This window comes from Hevea brasiliensis, chromosome 11, assembly GCF_030052815.1.
Source record: "Hevea brasiliensis isolate MT/VB/25A 57/8 chromosome 11, ASM3005281v1, whole genome shotgun sequence".
Taxonomy (NCBI): Eukaryota; Viridiplantae; Streptophyta; class Magnoliopsida; order Malpighiales; family Euphorbiaceae; genus Hevea; species Hevea brasiliensis.
Window position 1 is genome coordinate 4,195,369 of NC_079503.1, and position 25,466 is coordinate 4,220,834.

A 25,466-nucleotide genomic window follows, 5' to 3' on the forward strand; every position below is an offset into this window, starting at 1 on the left:
CTCTTTAAAAATCAATTTTTTTATTAAAATTTCTTTAAAAATTAATTTTTTTTATTAAAATTTAAGTTAAGTTAGAAAAAGAGTGAATTATTTTATAAGAAATTATGTTAATATATATTTAAATAATTTTTCACTAAAAAATTATTTATAAAGTTTAAATATTTATTTTCGGAATATGTCTTATATTTAAAATATAAAAATTTTAACAATGAATAGCATATATTTTATTTTCTAATTTTGTTTAACCTTTTATTGATAGATATTAAATAATTTTAAGAAATAATAAAAAACAATATATTAATCAACATATTTACTTATTAGCACTTATAATTAAAATTATAACTAATTAAAAATTTTATCATTAACAAAACTTTATATTATGAATTAGAAATAGATGGATTATTTTCCAAGAATTATGTTAATATATATTTAAATAATTATTCACAAAAAAATTATTTGTAAAATTTAAATATTTATTTTTAAAACATGTCTTATATTCACTACAAGAAACTAAAAATATAGCGACTATAATTACCGACTAAATATATGGTTAATTAGTTGGTAATTTCTGTTAGCGACCAATTACCGACCAAATTGATATTAATCAGTATTTAAGTTGTCGCTATTAATTACCGACTAACATTTAGTCGGTAAAATGTGTGCATTTGTCAGTTTTTTTTGTAGGCTGATTATTGGCAATAAGGGTTAACGCTACTATTTACCGACTAAAAGTTAGTCGGTAATTACCGACAAAACATTTAGTCAATAAAATACAAATTATATTTTAATTTTCACAAGTTACCAACTAAAAGTTATGGTCGGTACTTTTTTTTAATTATTTAAAATTAAATAGCGACATCACAGTTTGTAGGTAAATTTAGTTGGTAATTTATAGATGATTGGTAAGGAGAGAAAATAATCACTATTTACCGTCTATATCTTAGTTGGTAATTATTGACTGAATGAAGTTAGTCGGTAATTTATCAATATATATTTTATTTTTAAAAAATGTACCAATTAAAGTTGTGGTCGGTAATATTTTTTATTTTTAAAATTAATTACCAACAATAAAAAAAGGTCATTATGTATTTATTTTAATTTGAAAAAATGTATCAACTATATATTTTAGTTAGTATTTTTAATTTATATATGTAATTTTTAAATTTTCAATTTTTAAAATATTTTAAAATTAAATCAAAAGTTAAAAATTAATAAGAAAATGCTAATAATAATAAAATTCAAAATAATAATTACTACATATAATAAATTAATATAAAATTCATTGAAGTGAAGTAAATCATACTAAAGTTTAATAAGTCAAATATAAATTTCTAAACCCTCAATTTTGTGGAGGTGGAAGCAGAGATGTTGGTAAGTCTCTGACTAATCTCATAATTTCTTCCATCATAGAGCTTCTCATGCGTTCCATATTCGTTTCCATTTCCAACTTCATTTGATCCATTCGTTCTGTCATTGCTTGCCTCTCATCCTCAAGTTGTTTCTCTAATTCTTGTACTTGTTGTTGTAATACAGCATTTTGATAATTGTATGATACAAACACCCTACTAGAAGATGCTCCAACTAACAGGTAAAAAGTAGATGATTTAGATCCAAGGTTATACACTTTTCGTCTCTTCTCCCCGCCTCTGACTACATCTAAATAAAATTGGTTTTCATCAATGTTGTCAAGTATGGTTTGTGTCAGCTCCTCCCTCCTAGCTGCTATAGCGTCCTGTATGTAATTTTTTTTATAATTAATTCATCATATAATACAATAAAAAAATTGTATTTAAATAAATAAAAGAGTACCATACATGCATCTCTTTGGATTTTTGATCCACAAAAGTTTCCTTGTCATGCTTTCGAGTGTGAGTATGGACAAACAACTCAGTTGGAGTTGGCTTTCTACCTAATTCTTTCTCCTAGACAAAAATACAAAGTTATCAGAAGCTATTTATTATATACATAAATAATAAATTATTGAAATTTATTATGAAACGAAAATAAAAACAGGCAGAGTTTCCCCTATATTTTGACATTTTCCCCTACTAGAAATTAATAAAAATCTTACAATTCAATCGCACAATAATCTGTAATATTTTTCATGACAATTTTTTCACATTACATCATATTTCCATCAACAACCATCCATAATTTTTTTTCCTTATTTGAAAATACTAACCAATTTATCAGACCATTCAGCATATGTTATGGATCCACTTGTGTGGGTGGATGGTTCATGAGCATTTGCAGCATCACGGCGGTTTCTAGAATATATCTCTGACCATTGAATGACCTTGGGGTCATTCCAGTGCTGCTCAAATTTTGCCCAAGTTTCTTCAAAAATATACAAGGGCCTTTTCCTGAAATTCTTTAAATCTGCAATCATGTCATTTTAGCGTACAGCTGCCTTTGATCTCTATGTAGCCTTTATCCCTGCTTCTTCGAAGGACTCCCAACAACATTTTTTCTACAATAAAAATTACATATTTATAATGATTAACATAAGGATCAAAATATGACCGAACATAAGAAAAATAAAATTGATGTTACATTAAATTCTTCCCAGTAAAATTCTTTTGTCTCTTTCGATATAGCCTTCCAGTTGACACCCTCAGTGTCGATCCGTTGCTTAAAGGTATTTGTAATCATCCGAGCGATTGTAGATCCACTCGTTAACCTGAACATATGGAACAAAATATTTTCAATAAAAGGTACATTTGTATTACATAACCTTGATAAACTAATTAAAATATAATTATTTAACTCACTTGCCATCACGAAGTTGTAACCGTCGTCGCCCTAAAGAATCACTCTCCGCTTCAAAGGATGGATGAGAATCTTGTGAGCTAAGAACTGCAGACTCATGTAAAGACCTTGGTGCATTCTCTAGACCATCCACAGCTGCAGTCTCTTGGCTAGCCACTGGTGCATTGAATTGCACTGATGGCTGTGACTGAGGTGTCAAAGGCTCGCCTCCTTCAGATAGTGCAGGTGTTCCCATGTTAACATCATGAGAAGCATTTGCTCTGTGTCTGCTCCTAACCATATCTGTAAATTAGATAAACATAGTAAGAAAAGTTAATTTGTACTAAAATTTATTCTATTTGTACCAAAAATCTAGCAAAACCTCCCCTTAAAATTGGATGTTCCCAAAATCTAAATAACACAACCTGCAAATAATAGTTACAACAACAACAACAACAACAACAACAACAACAACAACAACAATAATAATAATAATAATAATAACAGCGCTATCCTGACTTACACATTTATTATACACATCTCCTTGTCACAAATAGTTCATAAAGTTAAATTATAACATAAAATACATGAATAACATGATAATATAACAATCATTACGTTAAAGTTAAACTATATATTACTTTTGAAATTTAGATCACTATCCATTACAATACAATTTATTCACTATTATCCTCACTATCATCATCATATTCATGGAGTTCTTCTTCATCGCTTTCTATTGTATGATTTAGATCTGCCTCATCTAATAGTTCCTCTTCTTCAACAGTTGTAAGCTCTAGTAGTTCACCACTTGAATCATCTAATGGTCAAATCTGTTGATCTTCTATTTCTGTATTAACTTGTAACACTTCTACTATCTCATTTTGAAATGCTTGGTCTGGTATTTGCTCTGTTACATCTGTCTGAGGCATGATGACAACAGACCTAGGCTTCATTTTGTATGTGGCATACCAGTCAGTTTTGTCTCGTCTTAAGCTAGGATAAGGGATGTAAACTACTTGTTCAGCTTGTGAAGCAAGTATGAATGGTTCATATTTATTTAATCTTTTTTAGTGATTGATATCCACTAAGTTGTAGTGTTTGTGAACCTTAGTACCAACATTCAGAGTTAGATCAAACCATTCACACTTAAAGAGAATAGTTCTCTTTATTGGTAATGCAGGGTACTCAAGTTGAACTATCTCTTTCAAGATACCATAGTAATCATTGGAGTTGTCACCATATGTTGAACCCCTAATGCAAACTCTGCTATTCATTGTGGATCGATTAGCACCATGACTGCTTGTGTGAAATCTATAACCATTTATGAAATACACAGGATATGATTTCACACTTCTCAATGGTCCCTCTGCTAAATCCTTAATGAATTTATTATCAATATTTGAATGCCTTGCCTAATAAGTTAAAGAGAATTGAAATCATTATTATTACGTATTATATTTTTTAAAGATTGATAATGAAATGAGTTAAACAAATAGATACTTACATAACATTTGAACCAATCTACAAATCTTTTTTCTAGTGCTTCATCAACTTCTGCATCACTAATATTACGTGATGTTTGCCTCAATTCAGTTAGGAACAAACTACATATACAATTAAATTAGGCCATTTTTAGAGGGAAAGGAAAATTCACAAGGAATTCTGGAAACTTAACTTAAATTTGGATAGTTGATAAAATTACTTCACATATGTGTCAATTTCAAGGCAATTTAGTAGAACATATATTTGGGCAGCCTTATATTCATCATCAGCCAACACCCTTATTTTCACTCTACCATATGGTCGACCGGGATACTTGAAAATTGATAAATTTCCTTTGAAATCAGCATCATCCACCATCATCATTCCGGGGTACTTGTCGATCTCGTGTTATTACATGAGGCTCAAAGTAATGCGCACAAAAATTAGATGCTTCTTCAACTAAGTGTGCATTACATATTGAACCTTCTATTTTTGCTTTGTTCTTTACATTTTGCTTTAGGTGGTGGAAAAATCTAAAAATAAAAAAAAAAGGGCAAATGGCTTAAAAAAAGTTGATGATACATTTCATAACATTTAAAGAAAAATAAGAAGTATCTATTACCTTTCAAAAGGATACATCCATCGATATTGTACCAGGCCTGCAATTCTTGCTTCATATGGCAAGTGGACGGGAAGATGTTCCATTGAGTCAAAAAAGGCAGGAGGAAATATGCACTCTAATTTGCAAATAATAATGGGAATTTCTGCTTCTAGAGGCTTTAAATCTTGAACCTTAATATTTGTAGAAGTAAGATGTTTGAAAAACAAGCTCAACTCAGTTAATGCTTGCCAAACTGTATTCGGAAGGAGCTCACGAAATGCAATAGGTAATAACCTCTGCATAAATACATGACAATCGTGGCTCTTCATGCTGAAAAACTTGTACTTCTGCATATCAAAACACCTTCCTAGGTTGGACACATACCCCTCTAGAAACTTAAGGTTTTTTACCCTTACCCATTCACATAAAACATGCTTCTGCTATTTATCGAGAACATAGCAAGCCTTAGGATATTTGCTAGTTTGCACATTTCTCTCTAATTCTTTTCTATGACATAAATGTGCCATATCTTCCCTAGCTTTTGCATTATCCTTCGTTTTCCCTTCTATATTCATCACAATGTTAAAAGTATTCTCAAAGACATTTTTCTCGATGTGCATGACATCTAAGTTATGTCTAATGAGATTGGAAGACCAATATGGTAAATCCCAAAATATGCTTTTTTTCCGCCAACCTGTGTTTCTGGTTATGACATAATTAACTGCTTCACCATCAATGTCTATTACTTTCCTCAACCCCAAATCCTCTATCTATAAAAAAATGTCTTCGCTACTTAGAATTGGAGGAGTCTCAGACATGCATACTTTTCCTTTAAGGAAATTTACCCTGTTTCGTCTAAATGGATGGTTATCTGAAAGAAACTTACAGTGATTATCAAACCAACTAATTTTTCCTCCATGACTCAGTGAAAATGCATCTGAATGATCCATATAGTAGGGACACGCTAATCTCCCTGCGGTGCTCCACCCATACAACATTGAATAAGTAGGGAAATCACTAATTGTCCACATTAGAGCAGCTCTCATTTTAAAATTTTGCTTCTTAGATACATCATATGTTTGCACACCCACTTCCCATAACTGAGTTAGTTCAGCAATTAATGGCTACAAATAGACATCTAATCGTTGCTTGGGATTTTGTGGTCCAGGTATTATTGTCGATAAAAACAAATAAGGCTCCTTCATACATGTACTAAGAGGCAAGTTGTAAGGCGTAATTATTACTGGCCAACATGAATACTGCTGTCCTGACTGTCCAAATGGTTGAAACCCATCAGTACATAATCCCAACCTCACATTTCGACTTTCAGCTGTAAATAGTGGATGGGTATGATTAAAGTGCTTATAGGTCTCAGAATCAGATGGATGACACATGACATCATCTTCCATGTTATGCTCATCATGCCACCGCATGTGTGCAGCTGTTACCTCAGAAGCATAGAGTCTCTGAAGTCTTGGTGTAAGAGGAAAATAATACATTCTCTTACATGCTACTTTTTCCTTTTCTAACCCACTTCAAGACTTGTATCTTGCCTGCCCACAAAACTTACATTATGTTAAACTACATTCTTCCCCCCAATAAATCATGCAACCAAGCTTGCAGCAATCAATTTTCTCAACAGGTAGACCTAACCCATGTATGAGTTTCTTTGTCTTGTAAAAACTATTAACAAATTTATTATCATTCGGTAATACTTCCCTAATGAAATTAACAACTACATCGTAGCATTTCTCGGACAAATGATACTCTGACTTAATATTCAACATCCGAGCTACGGCTAACAGTTGTGAATGTCTGTCACAACCAAGCCACAATTCCTCTTCAGCTGCATTTAGTATGTCATAAAATTTTTGTGCTTCTGAATTAGGCGATTATTCCATATTCTCAAATTCAATATTCGGAAATGGATCATCTGAAGCCATATGTTTAAATTGGGGACCGGCAGCATCATACACCATATTACAATATGGATTATTGTCACCATGGGAAAGTTCTGCAATTGGAACAGTCAACTCAATAGCTGGTTTTGAAGAAATTACAGATTCACCATGTGCAGTCCATTCATGATAATTCAGTCTAAACCCCCATCTCAACAGATGCAACTGGACATCATCCACAGGTAAGTACTTTCGATTTATGCACTTTTTACATGGACATCTAATTTTACTCCCATCCATAAATTTCGGCTTCCTACAAGCAAACTTGATGAATGCTTCCAACCCTTTAACAAACTCTGGGTTCAGTAGTCCATCTTCCAACTTCCTAACATACATCCAACTCCTTGGGGGATCCATGTTCTATTCATATTTCAACATGTTTAGGAAAAAGTTAAGGTTATTATAAAATTGCTTACATATAGAATAAATGCATTAAAAAAATAAGGTTAGCTAGCACAATAATTGTTAAGAGTTTTAGGAACAACAAGACTGCTACTACCATATATATATATATATAAAGCCCCACAAACATTATATATAGTATGGCCATGAAACATAAGCATTAAAAACCAATTAATAACTCCATGAAACATTACTGCTTGGGAAATATGCATAATATTAGCACCCTAAATGCCTAAATACAAGGAAATATGCATAACTGAACCCTTATACATCATTTTTATTAATATTAATATTAAGATTAATATAACAAATTTAATAAAATAATATTAAATTTAATTAATTAAAAAAATATAAGGCTGTTACTTTTTATCATTTTCATTTACTAAATCCTTAAATCTAATTATATTTAATTAAATTACTAAACTAATTTTGATTCCAACCCAAATTTAATTTCTATGCAAAACTGAACCTACCGTGTCCTCTCCTATAAGCATACGTCAATCTTTCATGATTTATAAAAAAATTTCACATGTATTAAAATGCAAATATACACATAATAATTTTCCAATTAATAAGATTTGTTAATCCACATCATTAAATTAACAAGTTTAAATATCACAATTTTCTCTATCTTGAATGTCATGAATTTAATAGTTGTAATGAGATATATGGTTAATATATAAATGAGGGGAATCATTCCCTTTTTAATGAGATATATGGTTAATATATAAATTCAAAATCTTTATCAATTCAATTCCTTTTAAGGAGTGACTATTTATGAATTCCTTTTAAGTAGAGACTATTTATTCAGGGAAGCTATTACACAGTAGTTAAGTATGGAAAATTCTTGCCTAATCTTTGGATTAAGATGACCTAAACGTCTATTAGTCCAAACTCTCATAAAATCCAACATAGTAAATGATTAGTTCTAAAATGTCTATCTCTGAAAATACCATAAAAACTAGCAACTTTTACATACAAAAAGTTTCAGTACTGGAAAGCTAATACATACAAATAACTAAAACAGTTCAAAAGCTATTTACAGAGCATAGCTAAAAACATAACATTTTACAAGTAGGATGACGCTCAACAACTTGTCGAGGTAAACTTATTTACTAACACGAAAGATGTTAACATGTAGGACAACGGACTTGTTGGCAAGGCAACTTGGTTCTAACACACACACATCAAATTCATGTAGCTTGTTATCCCAAACAAAACTCCTCTACCCAGCACAAGCAAGTCCTCCTCTATTTGGTCTTTTACGATAATATAGTCTTGTGCGCCATGTATTCTCTTTAATACGTAGAATCACATCTTGATTTTCTCTACAAGAGATGTGTTTGCCCACCCATGTAGCAAGGATAAACTGAAGTTGAACCAAGCAACACAAGAACATGAAACAAATAGACACCAAACTCAAATGTTTTACATCTAATAAATAAAACAATGTCATCTTGGTTTTTGGGAAATGAAATGCTTACTATAAAAATTTTCTGGATACATGCGTGGGTTTTATCTCCACGACAAGGTGAAATTATGCCTTATCATACTGAGATCCATAGAAAATTTTTTCACTAACAAAGACAATATGCTGAATTTTCTCCAAAACATACACTTATTATCCTGGCTAAATTAACAACCACTCCTCTAAAACTCCACTAATTCCCATGGACAGGGCAACCAGACCTTTCAACGAAGATTATAAACAGATAAAACAGAAAGGAATCTACCTCTAAGACATCAGCAAAACAGAATCACGAGTGTGCCGAGCGAAGTTGCAAAACAGAATCATGAGCGTGCCTAGCAAAGCAGCAAAACAGAATCACGAGCATGCTATGGTAGCAGGGAAGCAATAAATAGTAGCCAAATTTGGATTTTGGAAGTGTACCTCGACTGAAAAAATGGATGAGGAGGTGTTTGGGTTTTGCAGTGATCAAGATTAAGGAAGAAAAGGAAATGAGACTTGCGTTTCAAGAGAGAGATGAAAGATAGCTGATGTGTGGTGTCTTAGATTACTGGAGACGATCTCACCATGGGTGAAAGAACCGGCCGGCGAAAGAGAAGAAGCAGCTGGATCGATATTAGAGAAATTTATATATTATGATCCGATGGTCTAGAATAAAGACCTAAAATAAACGGCTATGATCTCTTTCTTCCTTTTTATTTTATTGTTTACATTTTTCTTTTCTTTAATTTCAATTCTTATTATATATATTTTTTTAATTTCTTTCCTTTTTTTTCTTTTATTCTTTTAAAATAATAATGCCTCTAATAAAAATCATGGAATAAAATAAAAATAATAAAAAATTAAAATTTAATAAAAATCAATATTGAAAATAAAACTGAAATAGAACATGCTGACAAATTTTGTTTAATATCAACTCACTCATTCGCCAAAATTTTTTCTTTTAAAATAATATATATATATATATTTTTAAAGAAATACCAAAAATCTTAATGATAAGTCAAGCTTTTTTCATCAATGGTTTTCTTTCCCATTAATCCTATCTTTATATAAATATCATTTATTTTTCTTCAAAAAGTGGTGATATAATTCATTTTTTTATATTAACAATTTTTATTTTAAACAGTCTAATTTAATTCAAATCATAAACTAAAGAAAGAAAAATTAAATGTATATTTTAATTATTGAATTATCTAAGCCCAAAATTGAATTGGCCACTTCTAAATATATGCATCATAATTTTATGATGTGTTAATTGAATTAGCCACTTCTCTCAAATGAAAATTTTTTATTTTTATTACCGACTAAAAAAAGGTAGTTGGTACATACCAACTAAAAATAATTTAGTTGGTAAAATTCTTTCGAATTATTAGATTTTATTTTTTTAAGATTTAGCTTTACCAACTAAAAATTAATTTAATTCGTAAATACCAATTAAACTGTCATATAATCGGTAAAATTTTCCTCGAATTATTTTTCTTGAATTATAAAATTTTATTTTTATGCGCTTTAATTTTACCGACTAAACATAAATTAGTTAGTAATACTAACAAAAACTCTATTTAGTCGGTAATATTTTCCTCAAATTAAAAATTTTTATTTTTATTACCTTTAACTTTACTGACTAACAAAAAAATTAGTTGGTAAATACCAACTAAAAAAGCATTTAGTCGATAATATTTCTCTCAAATTACAAAACTTTTTACTTGATGAGCTTTAATAGTACCCACTAAAACAACTTAGTTTGTAAATACCAATTAAAACATAAGTTAGTCGGCATTATTTCTTTCTAATTATTATATTTTATTTTTTTTTTTAGATTTAGCTTTACCGACTAACAATTAAATTAGTTCGTAAATACCAACTAAACAGTCATATAGTCGGTACGATTTTCCTCGAATTATAAAATTTTATTTTCATGAACTTTAACTTTACCGACTAATAGCAAATTAGTTGGTAATACCAACTAAAACTCTCTTTAGTCTGTAATATTTTTCTCAAATTAAAATTTTTTATTTTTATTACATTTAACTCTACCGACTAATCATATCATTAATTGGTAATATACCAATTAAATCATCATTTAGTCGATAATATTTCTCTCAAATTATAAAACTTTTAACTAAATAAGCTTTAACATTGCCGACTAAGAAAAGGTGGTTGGTAAATACCAACTAAAAAAAACTTAATCGGTAATTACCAACTAAACAAAACTTTAGTCAGTAATAGTTCTTTCGGATTATTAGATTTTATTTTTTTTAAGATTTAGCTTTACCAACTAAAAATTAAATTAGTTCATAAATACCAACTAAACTGTCATATAATCGGCAAAATTTTTCTCAAATTATTTTTCCTAAATTACAAAATTTTATTTTTATGCGCTTTAATTTTACCGACTAAACATAAATTAATTGGTAATACCAACTAAAACTCTATGTAGTCGGTAGTATTTTCCTCAAATTAAAAATTTTTATTTTTATTACCTTTAACTTTACCGAGTAACGATAAAATTGGTTGGTAAATACCAACTAAAGCACCATTTAGTCGATTATATTTCTCTCAAATTACAAAACTTTTAACTTGATGATCTTTAATGGTACCGACTAAAACAACTTAGTTGGTAAATACCAACTAAAACATAAGTTAGTCGGCATTATTTCTTTCGAATTATTAGATTTTACTTTTTTTAAGATTTAGCTTTACCAACTAACAATTAAATTAGTTAGTAAATACCAACTAAACGGTCATATAGTCGGTACAATTTTCCTCGAATTATTACTCTTGAATTATAAAATTTTATTTTCATTATCTTTAACTTTATCGACTAATAGTAAATTAGTTAGTAATACCAACTAAAACTCTCTTTAGTCTGTAATATTTCTCTCAAATTAAATTTTTTTTTATTTTTATTAGTTTTATTTTTACCGACTAAATATAATATTTATTGGTATTTACCAATTAAATGACAATGTAGTCTGTATAATTTATCTCCAATTGTAAAATTTTATTTTCATGAGTTTTTTAGATTTATCGACTAAATAATATATAGTCGGTAACTATCAACTAAATATTTTTTAGTTGGTAGTATTTTTTGAATTATAAAACTATGACGTTATGAGTTTTGAATTTCACCAACTAAAAAAAAAATAATCAGTAAATGCCGACTGACAATTAGATTGTCAGTAATTACCAATTATATATTTAATTGTAATATTTACTATTTCATCTCTTTCTTTGCTGTGCATTTTTTGAACCAATTTTACCTACTAAAAATTTTAATCGGTAATAGTTAGTCGGTAAACAGTCAGTAATTTAATTAGTAAATATTATTTTGCATTTTTATTTTATTGTCATAGTTATTTAGTTGGTAATAAATCAGTAATTTATGACCATATTTTATTAGTTGGTAAAGTTAGTTGCTGTTTTTTAAATTTCTCGTAGTGTTAAAATATAACAATTTTAACAATGAATGGCATATGTTTTTTTTCTTCTAATTTTGTTTAGCCTTTTATTGATATATATTAAATAATTTTGAGAAATAATTAAAAATAATATATTAATCAACCTATTTACTTATTAACACTTAAAAATAAAATTATAACTAATTAAAAATTTTATCATTAACAAAACTTTATATTATGACTATAAAATTATTTATATTGTTAAAATAAAATAATAAATAAATTCTATAATGCAAGGGTAAAGCAAAAGTCACTTTGATACTTAAGATTAAATCCTGTTTATGCCAATGGCCGCCGGGAGTGCTAGAATTGTTGCTGCTGTTGTGGTGGTGCAGCCATGGAAGGCGTCGAAGGCTGTTGAACCCATATGGCTGCTCGCGGAGGCTGGGAGTGAGGCAATTGAGGCATCGTCATTGTCATATGACTTATGAGGCTGTGGGGGAGCTAGTTGGTATCTCTGGAGTAAGCATGTGGAGGTGATGTATGGTTGTTGGCGGCACCTATATCATTAAAATTAATTTTTTGATATAAAATTTTAAATAAAAATAAATATAAAATATATTTTATATAAAAAATAAAAATTATTTAAATATAAAATTTTAATTAATAAATTATTTTATTAATCAAATAAAATTTTTAAAATTATAGTATAATTTATTATTATCTTTCTTAAATTCAATTTAATTTATTTTACATATAATTATAACAATTAATTAAAATTTGATTATAATTAATAAAATTAAAAATTTTGGCTATCATTGTATTATATTTTTTTTATCAAATTACTTATTTTAATGTAATTAAAATTTATTATATTTTAATTTAACTCAAATTAATCTAATTTAATTTATATTAATTTAAAATATAAGCAAAGGACAACAGAAAATAAGAGAATAAAAAATATCTCTCTAATGTAAATAAGATGACGATGTTAAAATATATGATTAATAGTTTTGTTAATTAAATTTATTTTAAATTTAATTACGATTATTTGAATAATATTTAAATTTATTTAATTTTATATATTTTAATTAATAATTTATATATATCATTAATAATTTTATTAAAATTTTAAATAAATACAATTTATAATTTAATTATTATAAATATTATTATAGAATATATATTTTATATTTAATTAATTATTTACCCCAACTTAAAATAGGGTCTTCACATGCTTGTTGTCATCCGATCCCCATTCATCCAATCACAATACGCCACGCTCAGTCGGGGACCCACAGATTTTTTTTTTTCACCCCACCAAAAAGGCAAAGCAAAATAATACAGATTCCCCGTCTGTAAACCCTCCTGCAAGCATTCTAGCATCATCTCCTTCGCCGAAAACTGCATACCAGACCTAGACTGAGGATGAAGAACGCTGGTAAGAGTTTCAAAACCAATCATAATGCCAAGTCCAATGTCAGGAGTGATAAGAAATCGGCCACTGGCATGAATGGATCTCCCAAGAAGGGAGGTCACGGCGGCAAGTACACTTGGGCTGGCGATGGGTATTCTCAGGCTGAGATCGGAATCCAGAGGGAAGCCGTGGACGTGAAGGATCCCAACTTCGAATACCCAGAAGAGGCCGAGGCCAAGTCCGAGATCGTCTGATTACGATCATGGTGATTGTAGTAATGACCATCAAACTTTCTACTCTTTATGATATGTAAATATTGCTGATGTGGGATGATCCTCGTTAAAATAAATCTTTTTCTGGAGTTTTATTTGAAATTTAAGAAATATTTTGATTATGCTTGCTGTGATTTCGTGATCTGATCCCCGTTCTCTTAGATTATAGAACAAAATGCCACTAGTACATACACTATTTTCAGTAAGATTTCATCTTGATGTGATGGTGTCAGTGCATGTAAAGTTCTGGATTAGGCAAATTAGTCTCTGTATTGTGCTTTAAGCCTGTAACATATGTATCAGCATCTGCAATGTTGGAGAAGATAGACGGAGGATTGAAGCTTGCAATGTTTAATGATATTGTAAGAAGGAAATGATATTGGAACTGATTTTACTGGCGAGAATGCAATTAGCAGGCGTCCCCATTTAAAACTTTCATGTCTGCAATGCACGTCGGCTTCACCATCTTTGCGTTAGTATAGCTAAACCTCCGCAGGACAGGAACAAATAGATCCAAGAATGGTTCTGCTCTATTGGAAACAGATTTGAAACTCCATAGCTTTCTTGAGTTCTTTGATTCTTCTGGTAATCTTTGATGCAGAACCATAGATGGTCAACTTCTTCAGTGCTCTTAGATGATTTATCAGATATTCGATTAGTTTTAGTTCAATGATCCCCCTCATAAAGCGCAATGTCCACATCCTTCAATTGTGATCTCCAAGTTTTGGGATTCCCAGGACGCAGTTTCATAATCAGGGTCCCGCAGAGGCTGTAAATCACTCAACTGAAATTTAAAACAAAATTGGCATACAAATGAAGTTGAAAATACTGAATGTCAGAGATGAAAACAAAATAGGAGTATAAGAAGGGTATATGCAATACTTGCCTTTGCGTTTGCATTGGTAGATTCCATATACGATCTAATCCCTAGAGATTTTAGATGTGGTAATTGCTGCAAAAATGAGGCAATTGCTGAAATTTGGCAAACAGTCACCCGAAAGGGCTAATACCATCCAATAATATTCCAAAATTGTTTAAGCTTTATAGCGTGCAAAGATAAAGACTGAAAAGGGATTATGCTTACCTCAAGAAATGTTCCACTTAGGCTTAGAAATTTGGCCTTACTGATACAACGAAGAAGCTTACCGTACTTTCATCAATGGAAGTTTAATAATTGCTAGACGAATAAGGATTGTTTTTCATGTAAATTTTAGCAATTTCCAGGTTTGAGAAGTTTCCCAGGTCGCACTTATGAGCAATATCTCCATCCATTGACAAACACTTGAGACTTGGAGCATAAATTTTCAATGAGGTGTCCTCAGATGGAGAAAACCATAACAGACTCATGGTCTTAAGTTTCTTTGCAGAGATATAGATATGACAGAGACCATCATCTTTATCATTAACTATCACCAATTCTTGGAGAGAATAACAGGAAATGGCAAAACGCCTTGTACCACGAACATTCTCAAGAGTCAGTTTTCTCAATGACTTGAAAGAAGATGATATCATCTCACCCATAGACGAGTTCTCAGCTCGTATGGATTTTAGCAATAAGACCTTCGGAGCTCTGAGAGGTGGTGTTGGTGGTGCAAAAATAATGTTATATCTCCTACAAGAATTCACTTTCGTAGAGTATTGGTTCGTTCCAGGGCGGATGTCAAGCTTGAGAGAACGAAGCTTGCATTTCGCAGCTATTTCCAGGCACTTACCGAGATAAAATTATATACAAATACGCGCGCACATATATATATATATAAAATTTAATAATAATATATATTAATTTCTTGAAAGAAAAAAGACAAATTTTAGCTGCTAAAATAATTTTAAAGAAAAAAAAATACAAATTTACTTAAATATTTACTTTAAGTTAAATGAATTGTCATTAGTATCATTAATAATACAATATTAATAATTAAATTAAACCTTATTAGCACTTTGCTCAATTTAAAATAATGTCAATTGATATAAATTTCTCAAAATCACATTAATTTTTATTATAAATCAAAATTAATATAATATGACATACAATTTCTTTTTAACACACTAAATAAATTAATATTATAATATATCCTTATTTAATAAAAAATAGTTCAATCACTATTATATAACTTTGTTTAGTTCATTTAAAGTAAATTAAAATAAAAATGTATACACTTAGATATTTAAATAATTTAATCAAATAATTAACTCAAGATTTTTTTTAAGATAATAATTATACATTCAAATAAATCCTTTAAATTTCAATATATATATATATATATATATATATATTATAAAATAATATTTTAAATTTATAAAAATTATATTTTTAAAATTCAGTTTGTTACAGAGTCACCTATGTTGGATGCCCAAGGTAACCCTAGGGTTTTCGTGAATATGGGCATTGGGGTTAATCGGGTCATTTAGCTCGGTTCTCTTCTTCTTCTTCTTCCCTCTTTTTTTTTTTTTTTTTTTTAGCAAAAGGCTAGTTTGATTTGTGGGCTTAGATTTCTATTTGTAACCTTGGTGGTTCCTATGTGGACTTTCCTATGCAAAGGGCCCTAGGCCTTTCTAGTGCAATGTCTACCTATTGATAAAGAAAAATATAAAAGGGAGAAATAAAAAAATGGGGAATAATATTAAAAAAAATAAAGGAAATAAATGTTTCTTTTTGAAAAATTGAGATGATTTTTTACAACAAATTTTTAGAAACTAAAATATTAATTTTTACATTTATACATGTTAATTTTTTAAATAAAAGGTAAATTTTTTTTTTGTTTTTTAAAATTTAATACAATCCTAAATTAGTTAAGGTTTCCTAAATTAGTTAAGGTTAGTTATATTGATTTTTTTGTCATTTAAATTTTTTAAAATTAAAAAAATAATTTTGAATTATCTTTTATTATTTTTTTTTTCAAATGGAAGTTATATTTGTTAGTGTTTTTCAAATGAAAAATAATAAATTTTATAATTAAAATTATTTTATAAATTTTCATTATTAAAATTAAATAATTATTTTAAAAAATACTTATTTACATTAAAAAAGTAATCTATTATTATAAAATAAATTAATAACACATATTATAAACTTAATAAAATATGTTTAAATATTTATAATACTTTATATTTTAATAATGAAATATATGAATATATTTATTTAATTTTTTAATTAAATTATTATTATCATTATTTGGACTCATTTTTCATATTTTTTACTTTTTTTATGCAAAGTAAAATAAAAAATAAAAACATAATTTATCGTAAACGGGGGCTTCATGTAACGGAAATGGAATGTGCCGTTTGTTATTAGGGTCGCATATTGTAATTGAGTGTGGAACAGACATGCCAAATTAGCGGAATCGAGACACTTTATTAGCTATATCTCATAAAAATATGTCTGAAATCCGGTCCGATCACTGTCCCTCTCTGACACTAGCACACTCACGGTGCACTAAAGCCGAGCCAACAAGCAAGGCTCTCTCTCTCTCTCTCTCGAGCTCCGAGAGAAGCGTTTTTGGGTAGGGAGATAGGAGAGACGTTAATCTCTAGATTCCTAGACCAAGAACGGTTTACTTCATTACCACTCATAGGTAAAAGAGTAAAGTAGAAACAGAACTTTGGGCATTATCGTTGGAGAGTTGGAGGCTCTGTTTTGCACAGCAATGGCTAGAGGATTCAAGCTTATCTTTGCTATGTCACTGTTGCTTACACTTCTGGGTATGATTTATTCTTACTCATTTCTCCTTAACCTTCCTTCTTTTTTGCTTTATTTGTACTCTTCCTGCATTTGGTGTCTGGTATGTTCTTCTTTTTCTCTGTTTGAGTTGGGATTTTACCTCTTTTTACGAAGGTATACTGTTTGCTGCTGCTTCTTCTCCTTCTTCTTCTTCCCTTGTGATTTTGAAGATTCAATATTTGGCCAGTGGCATTGTGTGTATAGCAAAGCATGATGTGCCTTCTTTGGACTTGTCAAAAATAATCGATTATAGTTGCGATGCTCTAATTCTAATCAACAGAAAAGTTGTCCCCTTCATCTCTCTCTAGGCTGGAATAGGACGCTATACTTTTCCTTGTTAAAATTGCAGCAAAGATTGGTATTTTACGAAACTAATGCTAATAAAAAATGAGCCTATAATACCTTAATAAGCTGTTAATAACTAGTAGTTGCATTTTCTGTATTTTTTTGTTAGGTAGACTCTCAATATTTAAGTTGATGGACAGCAAGATTGCAGTATTTATGGTTTTGGTCCCATTCCATAAATTTCTTTTTGCTTATACTTGGCTTCAATGATTATAAGTATAACAGAAAATGATTGAAGTTTGAACTCAGCTGTCCATGATTATTGACTCTTTATTGCTATGGAGGATGATACGAATAGCAACCGTGGCTTTCACTGAAGCGAAAACATTATCCAATTAAAGTTTTTAGGTCTCTAAACTTTAATTTTGGGCTTTCAATGCATTAACATCCCAGGAAACTATGCATGCCATTAAGTAGATTTCACTTTATTGCTTCATACATAGGTATAGGAGTTTCTAATTTTATGAGGAACCCTTTAACTTGGTTTTGATTCAGTTTTGTTTTCGAGAATAGCAATGTAGTGATGATCTTGAGAACATCGTTTGCACTTGAATGATGAGGTTTGCTGAAAGTAGTAAATGACTAGCTTTACCTTGCCCCTTTTCTCACACAGTAAGTTGCATCACCTAAATCAATGTCATTAAAGATTGATTGAAATTAACCACATCAGAGCTTTGTATTCAGTACAAAATGTTTATTGGCAAACTTTTTCTTAAATTCAATTTATAAAACCATTTATGATGGGCTGATGGCTGCTCGGATTAATGAAAAAGGGAACCCATCAAGAATATACTGCACCATTGGTTAAAAGCAATCTCTGGAACCTCACAAAACAGAATCAAGTTACGTTATTACTTTTATTGAGCAAGATCTTTAGTGCATTTAAGTGAAGTGCAATGTCTACTCCAAACTGCTCCTATTTGTTGTTAGAATTTTTAGTTTAAGTTTAACAGGGTGCTTAGGTGACTAATTTTAGTATTGGTCATCATTTTTGTGGGAATTGACTGTAGGGTGGTTAAATGCTTTACTTTTATCCAGGCTTTTTGTTTTGTACTTCATAGTTCTTTTGTTTTGAATGCCTCTTTAACTTAACACAAATCCATAAATTAGATCAGTCCTCTGTTGCAGTATTTTGCAGGGGAAGCATAGTAGGAGTTTGCTATGGAAGAAATGCGGATGACATTCCAACACCTGATAAAGCCGCGCAGCTTGTTCAACAGCATAACATTAAATATTTGAGGATTTATGATTCAAATATTCAGGTTCTAAAGGCCTTTGCAAACACTGGAGTTGAACTTATGGTTGGTGTTCCAAACTCAGACTTATTGGCATTGTCCCAATTTCAATCCAATGCTGATTCATGGTTGAAGAATAGCATTCTTCCTTACTATCCTGCTACAAAGATCACATATATAACTGTTGGAGCTGAAGTCACAGAGAGCCCCAATAATGCCTCTGCCCAAGTTGTACCTGCCATGCATAATGTCCTCACAGCTTTGAAGAAGGTTGGTTTGCATAAAAAGATTAAAGTTTCAAGCACCCATTCCCTTGGGATTTTGTCTCGTTCATTTCCACCGTCTGCTGGGGCTTTTAATAGCAGCTATGCATTTTTTCTGAAGCCCATGTTGGAATTCCTTGCTGAAAATCAGTCTCCTTTTTTGATTAATATTTATCCTTACTATGCTTATAGAGATTCTCCTAACAATGTGTCTTTGGATTATGCTCTATTTGAGTCATCCTCAGAAGTGATAGATCCAAACACTGGTTTGCTGTACACAAACATGTTCGATGCTCAGATTGATGCCCTCTATTTTGCTCTGATGGCTCTGAATTTTAGAACAATTAACCTTATGGTCACTGAGACAGGTTGGCCATCCAAAGGGTCACCGAAGGAGACAGCTGCTACTCCTGATAATGCCCAGACCTATAACACCAATTTGATTCGCCATGTCATCAGTAACTCAGGTACTCCTGCAAAGCCTGGAGAAGAGCTAGATATTTATATCTTCTCATTGTTCAATGAGAACAGGAAGCCTGGTTTGGAATCAGAAAGGAACTGGGGTTTATTTTATCCAGACCAGACAAGTGTTTACAGTTTGGATTTTACAGGAAGAGGTGTTGTTGATGTGCACAAAAATACCACTTTTTCCGGTTTCAATGGAACATCATGGTGCATTGCTTCAAGTAATGCTTCTCAACTTGACTTGCAGAGTGCCTTAGATTGGGCATGTGGTCCTGGGAATGTGGATTGTTCTGCCATTCAACCTAGCCAGCCTTGTTTTGAGCCAGATACTCTACTTTCACATGCATCCTATGCATTCAATAGTTACTACCACCAAAACGGGGCTAGTGATGTTGCTTGCAGTTTTGGTGGGGTGGGAATTAAAGTTGACAAGGATCCAAGTATGTGTACAATTGTGCAATTTTTTTTTTCTGTTTGGTCAGAATCCTATATCCTAGTTTGTGTTTTCTCTTCATATGTGTGATGTGTGCATGACTGTCGCCTCAAACAGGTAAAATACTCTAAAAAGAATTGTGGGACTAAGACAAACACAACATAATTCATAAGTGCAAATTGTCATCCATCTGTTGCTTTTTGCCACTTTCTTTTATTTTGGTAGGTTTTGCTTTAGTAATGACTCAGTAAGATGATGTTTTGTGTTGTTTATTAACTTCACTATCGATCCAAGTTGATAGGCATCCAAGTACTCACTCAGTAGACAAACTAATTTGTATTGTTTGTGCAGGCTATGATAATTGCTTGTATATGACCACTGGGTAAGTTGAATGGTTGGAACATCCTGCATTTCAATAATTCAATTTGCAGGTTACTCCCATTAATATTCAGTATACTAAGCATGTTTTGCAACTATCACACAGGACCAACAACAAAACTGCAACAAGTAACACGACGGCAATGGCTTCAACTTCTCACTCCTCATCATCACAGGATAAAGTTTTTGTATGGGCTTACCGTCTCCTTCTTGTGATATTCCTTGCACTTCTGAACATTGCTTGATATAGAAGCATGATAAAGTCTGCCAAAATAGGACGATATCCATGCTTTTCTTTATATGCAGGAGGACATATGGATGAGATTTTTCCTTAGATTGAACAAGAATGCGCAACTAGCATGGAGATATCTGCCTGCTATTAGTTTTGTACAATATTTTAGTAGGTGTTAGGAAATGGCATGCAATACTAATCCATCGCTGTGATGAGATTTAGAGTTTACATCCGTCTCTATATGTCAGTTGTTTGGCTTTTATGTTCATGTGCTATTGAAATTGCGAGTACAAATGTACAATCTTTTAAGATGTCAACTATGACTGCAAAAATTTTCCGGGGTGAGAAGACATGGAGAAAATTATCTTCCTAAGTAGAGTTTGGAACTTCATTGATTGCCTTCTTTTAGTGTACCTATCTCTTGATCGCTTTCTTTAAGTATGCACCAAGTAAATGGGAGTTCCTCTTCATCAGATTTTGTTTCTGGTTTCCCTCTTTTCTTTCCAAACCTTTGTATTGGAAATCACGAACTCAATTTTTTCAATGAAAGTCTTTAGACGTCTCGTTTGTAATATTTGTTTAACAAAGTTAAATACAACTTGAGAAAAAAAAAGGATAATTCATTGTTTTTTCACGTTGATCCTAATGAATATGGTAAAATTTAGAGATGAACATAGTGATGCAAAAGGTTCTATTAAATTATAGAATTGAATTTTTAAAGGGTGAAGTATGAGTAAGTAATCTCGCTAGAAGGTAGCATTTGGAAGAGCATCGTCAATAGCTTTTAGAGGATTTATCCTCCCCCTCCTCCGTGATAGCTAATGGTAAGTGGTGCGTGTACATTCACCGGCAAATCGACATTCGGACATGGTGTGTGCTCTACTTGCAAAGATGAATAGTCTCTTGCATAATTGCTTGACCATTTAGTGTTTGTTTCTGACCATTGAACGGTGGCAATCATTTTGACTTATGGGTCAATTCATCGATTGACTCAATAGTACAACATGACTTATAAGCATTACACATTGTTTAGGATTTAATCCAAAATCGTTCAGAGTGAAAAAAGCGAATCCATATGGCAAACCCCAAATTTTTAAGATAAAGGCTTATTTTAGTTGAGTTGGCAATTCATAGATTCTGCTTGCTTTCCAATTATTGTTTTTATTATCATTGGACTCGAATTTGAACTCGAAAATTTTCCCCCCTTACAAACCATTCAAGTACCCCTAAATGGCATTAAGGACTAGTCCATATGAGCACCAAGGTTATTGCTCAGAGTTTTTCAGCTTTTTCATACCTACCACGACCTTATCATTTCTCCACCAAACAATACAAGGGAAGTTAACTGGAACAAGAGGATATGCTCTAGCAATAACCCCATCTCGCCATTGTCCATGCTAGAAAGAGAAGTCCAGCTTATTGAAAAGCACTATTTCGAAGGCAAGATTTGTAAGTTGCAATCTCCCCTAATCCTATAACATCTAGTTCAATTTCTACCGCAATTTGAGTCTACAGGGACAGACCGTAAAGCCATCCAGAAAAACTGAGAGGTCGAGCAAGAAAGGATAGACAGTGAGGGAGGAGGAGGAAGAAAAATTAAAAAAACCCAAATGACCGACAAAAATTAGGCACAGCACATAGACAGAATTACTTGAAAGTTTATACCAATCAAATTACCACATCCATCAGATGAAATCCACTGTAGTTTAGACAAAGTATTTCACTCGGCAATCATCCAATACCATAATCAAACTAGTACAACAACAAAATGATCAGCATATCAATTCACTTTAACAAGCACCAAACCTTTTCTTTCCACACAGTGTTTTCCTTGACTTTTAATATTTCATAACATTATTTCTCTGCATTTAGCCGTTCTGACAGCTGGTAAGCAAATGCAAGCTTGTATGGAAGCCAAGAAAATTGCAATAAATAGAAGGACATATATAGATATTAAAGACCCTGATCAATGAGATAATCGCCAAGCCTTTCAACAATCATGTTGCACTGCCCTGGAGTCATTGGCTCATCGTAGATACCAATTATTAAGGCCTGATTAGTCTTCTTAACAGTAACACCACCAGGGCCCTGAAATTGAAGTGATAAAGGCTCAGAAGACAAGAAGAAGAAAAAACTTGCCAACGTAATAAGCAATTGAATTTCAAAATGAAACAAACAACAAATACATTTCTATAAATGTAAATCCATCATACATATATTGGATGTTCAAACTTCAAATTGAACTTTGATGAGAATATGCAGTGTTCTTGATATTATTACATCAGGCGATCTTTGCATGCTTACATTAAACATTGTATTTTAAGCAAGTTTAGATGCAAATGCAGATCAAACTGAAACCAAATATTAAATATGAAGGTATCACCTTCTTCCCCCGAATGACAGCTCCTGGCTCGCCTTGGATCACCATGTATTTTGTGCCACCAATGTACAATCCAGTTGGAGCAAGCGTTCCAGGTTCGTGAAAATCACTCATAATGCCAGTGATTTCTTCAGACTTGAACTAAAGCAAGCATCAAAATAAAAGAAATTATCATGGGTTTATCAAAAAAGGTCCAACATACATAACACTAATAGAAGTGATCCGGTGTGTTGAGGATTCCAACGTTTGATAATTTTTTTCATTTTACACCATTATGTTTTGTATTCAGTCGCGCATCAATAAGACAAGTAAAATAGTAAGCCTTCTCTTTCTCATTGATTTCCTTTCCTGACCCTTCCCAGGGACCAAATAAAATCAAAACAAGTTGTGACCGTGGTTCCTCTTCCTTTTTGGCATATACATTAAAATTTGAAAGGTTCTCTCACTTAACTACGGATAGGGATTCTCAACTAAATCGACGAAATACAAAGAGAAGAACACCATATTAAGCAGTAATCAAGCTAAACCGAGGATCAACATACCCATCAACCAATTCAACTAGAGTACGCTGACAATCATAAAACAAACCATATGAGACCGCCAAATCCCTAATTACCCCACATGGGTATTTTAATCATTCAATAATCCACAAAAAAGTAAATTTTAGTAAACAAAAAATCATCAAATCCGATCGTAAAGGCACCAACTTGAAGCCCAACAAAAAACAAAAACAAAAATTCAAATAGGAAAAACAGTTGCGCATGACCAATTTCCTTCCAGCATATTCCATCAGCTAATTAATAAAGACGGAGAAGAAGCAAAACTAATAAATAAAGAAAAAGGGAAAACAAGAAAAAGTCATTCAGATCACATCTAACACCGAATCTGACCCGATAATCAACTTCCATGGATCCAAAAAACACACAGGTTAGTTTAGTTTAGGCAAGAGAACAAAAATAAAAATGAAAAAAGGAAAAGGAAGCGAGGTAGAGAAAGACCTGAGGGAAGTTGGCGCTCTGGGCCCAAACGCTGCCGTCTTGGCCGATGATGGCGGCAGCAGAGAGATGATTGCCCTCGATTTCGCACATAAGATGATCATCTACATATGTTTGCCACGACATCGTTTTTTTCTTCTTCTTGATCTCCTAGTTCAGAAATCTAATGAGGCTCGCTTTGCTTCTGTGGTGTGTATGCGGGAATGTCGTGTTCTGCTGAGCCGAGAGAGGGTAAAGGGCCGTGTTCTTATCTTCGAAGCCAGCACCGTACAGACTGATATTGCGTTACAACGACGAGAGGTGGTCCACAGACTCTGTGCTCTTTAATTATTACAGGGAGGGGAGGGATATGCTAAATTTCTAATTTTTATTTCGGTAATTATTAAAAAAAAAAAATTAAAATACCCTCTCACAATAATATGAATAAATTGTTATCAAATCTTTATATTTTATTAAATTATTTTTAAAACCTAAAAAAAATATACAGTATTTCATAAAATTAAACTATTTAATTTTATGTAAAAAAATGTATATAATTATTTATAAAATAATTTTCTTGATTTAATTTATAATGATAGAAATAACAAAAGGCGTAAAGTATTTTTTTTATTATTATTTTTTTGGATGATGTACAGGGTGATCTGTGTAAATAAATAAATAAAATAAAAATAATTCCAGCCTATCATTATCATGTGACGGAGAATGTTAGACTAGAAATTTTCTGGGCTTGGGGCCCGCAACCGAAAAGAAAAAAAAAGATTATTGGGCTCAAATAAAGGATGATTAAAGAAGGTTTGGCGTATAAAGCAGTTGAAATAGTCAGCCTTTTTAATTATTCGTATCTCTGAATTATTAATTTATTTTCCTTATGAAAACACCCTTTTTCCACATTATTGATTTAGAATTATGATTTTATTCTGTTAGGTAATAAAACGACCTTGAAATGGCCATGGCCATGGCCCTTTTGCTCAATCTGGATGGAGCCCATCTGATTCTGAAAGAGCAACTCTTTTCCAATCTCATTGAATAACCCATGACTTGAAGGTTAGGTTCATCAGTCGGGCACACAACCAATAATTCAATATATATGTATATATTACATTTGGGGTGGGGGGTGAGTAGTGGGTGTTGGTCCTTGTGTATTTTATTCTGTATACAATTGCATGTAAATGGGAAAAGAATCAAGATATTCGAGGTATATATTTATATGAACAAATGCTTTTCTACGGATTAGGATGAGAGAAATTTTGTTCGGTGACCTTCCTAAATA

General features: G+C 31.4%; 2 protein-coding genes across 2 annotated transcripts; one reads left to right on the forward strand and one right to left on the reverse strand.

Annotated features, from left to right (window-relative positions):
- The first annotated feature begins 17,117 nt into the window (after positions 1 to 17,117).
- Positions 17,118 to 21,294, forward strand: LOC110656479 (glucan endo-1,3-beta-glucosidase 13). Its single transcript, XM_021813304.2, has 5 exons — positions 17,118 to 17,451; positions 18,944 to 20,218; positions 20,563 to 20,593; positions 20,696 to 20,777; positions 20,896 to 21,294. The coding sequence occupies exons 1-5, from the start codon at positions 17,397 to 17,399 to the stop codon at positions 20,998 to 21,000; spliced, it is 1,548 nt and encodes a 515-aa protein (XP_021668996.2). The 5' UTR covers positions 17,118 to 17,396; the 3' UTR covers positions 21,001 to 21,294.
- A 1,165-nt stretch (positions 21,295 to 22,459) lies between these two features.
- On the reverse strand, positions 22,460 to 24,560 carry LOC110656478 (profilin-2-like). Its single transcript, XM_021813303.2, has 3 exons — positions 24,200 to 24,560; positions 23,205 to 23,342; positions 22,460 to 22,909 (listed from the first exon to the last, which is right to left on the reverse strand). The coding sequence occupies exons 1-3, from the start codon at positions 24,320 to 24,322 to the stop codon at positions 22,775 to 22,777; spliced, it is 396 nt and encodes a 131-aa protein (XP_021668995.1). The 5' UTR covers positions 24,323 to 24,560; the 3' UTR covers positions 22,460 to 22,774.
- Positions 24,561 to 25,466: the final 906 nt, after the last annotated feature.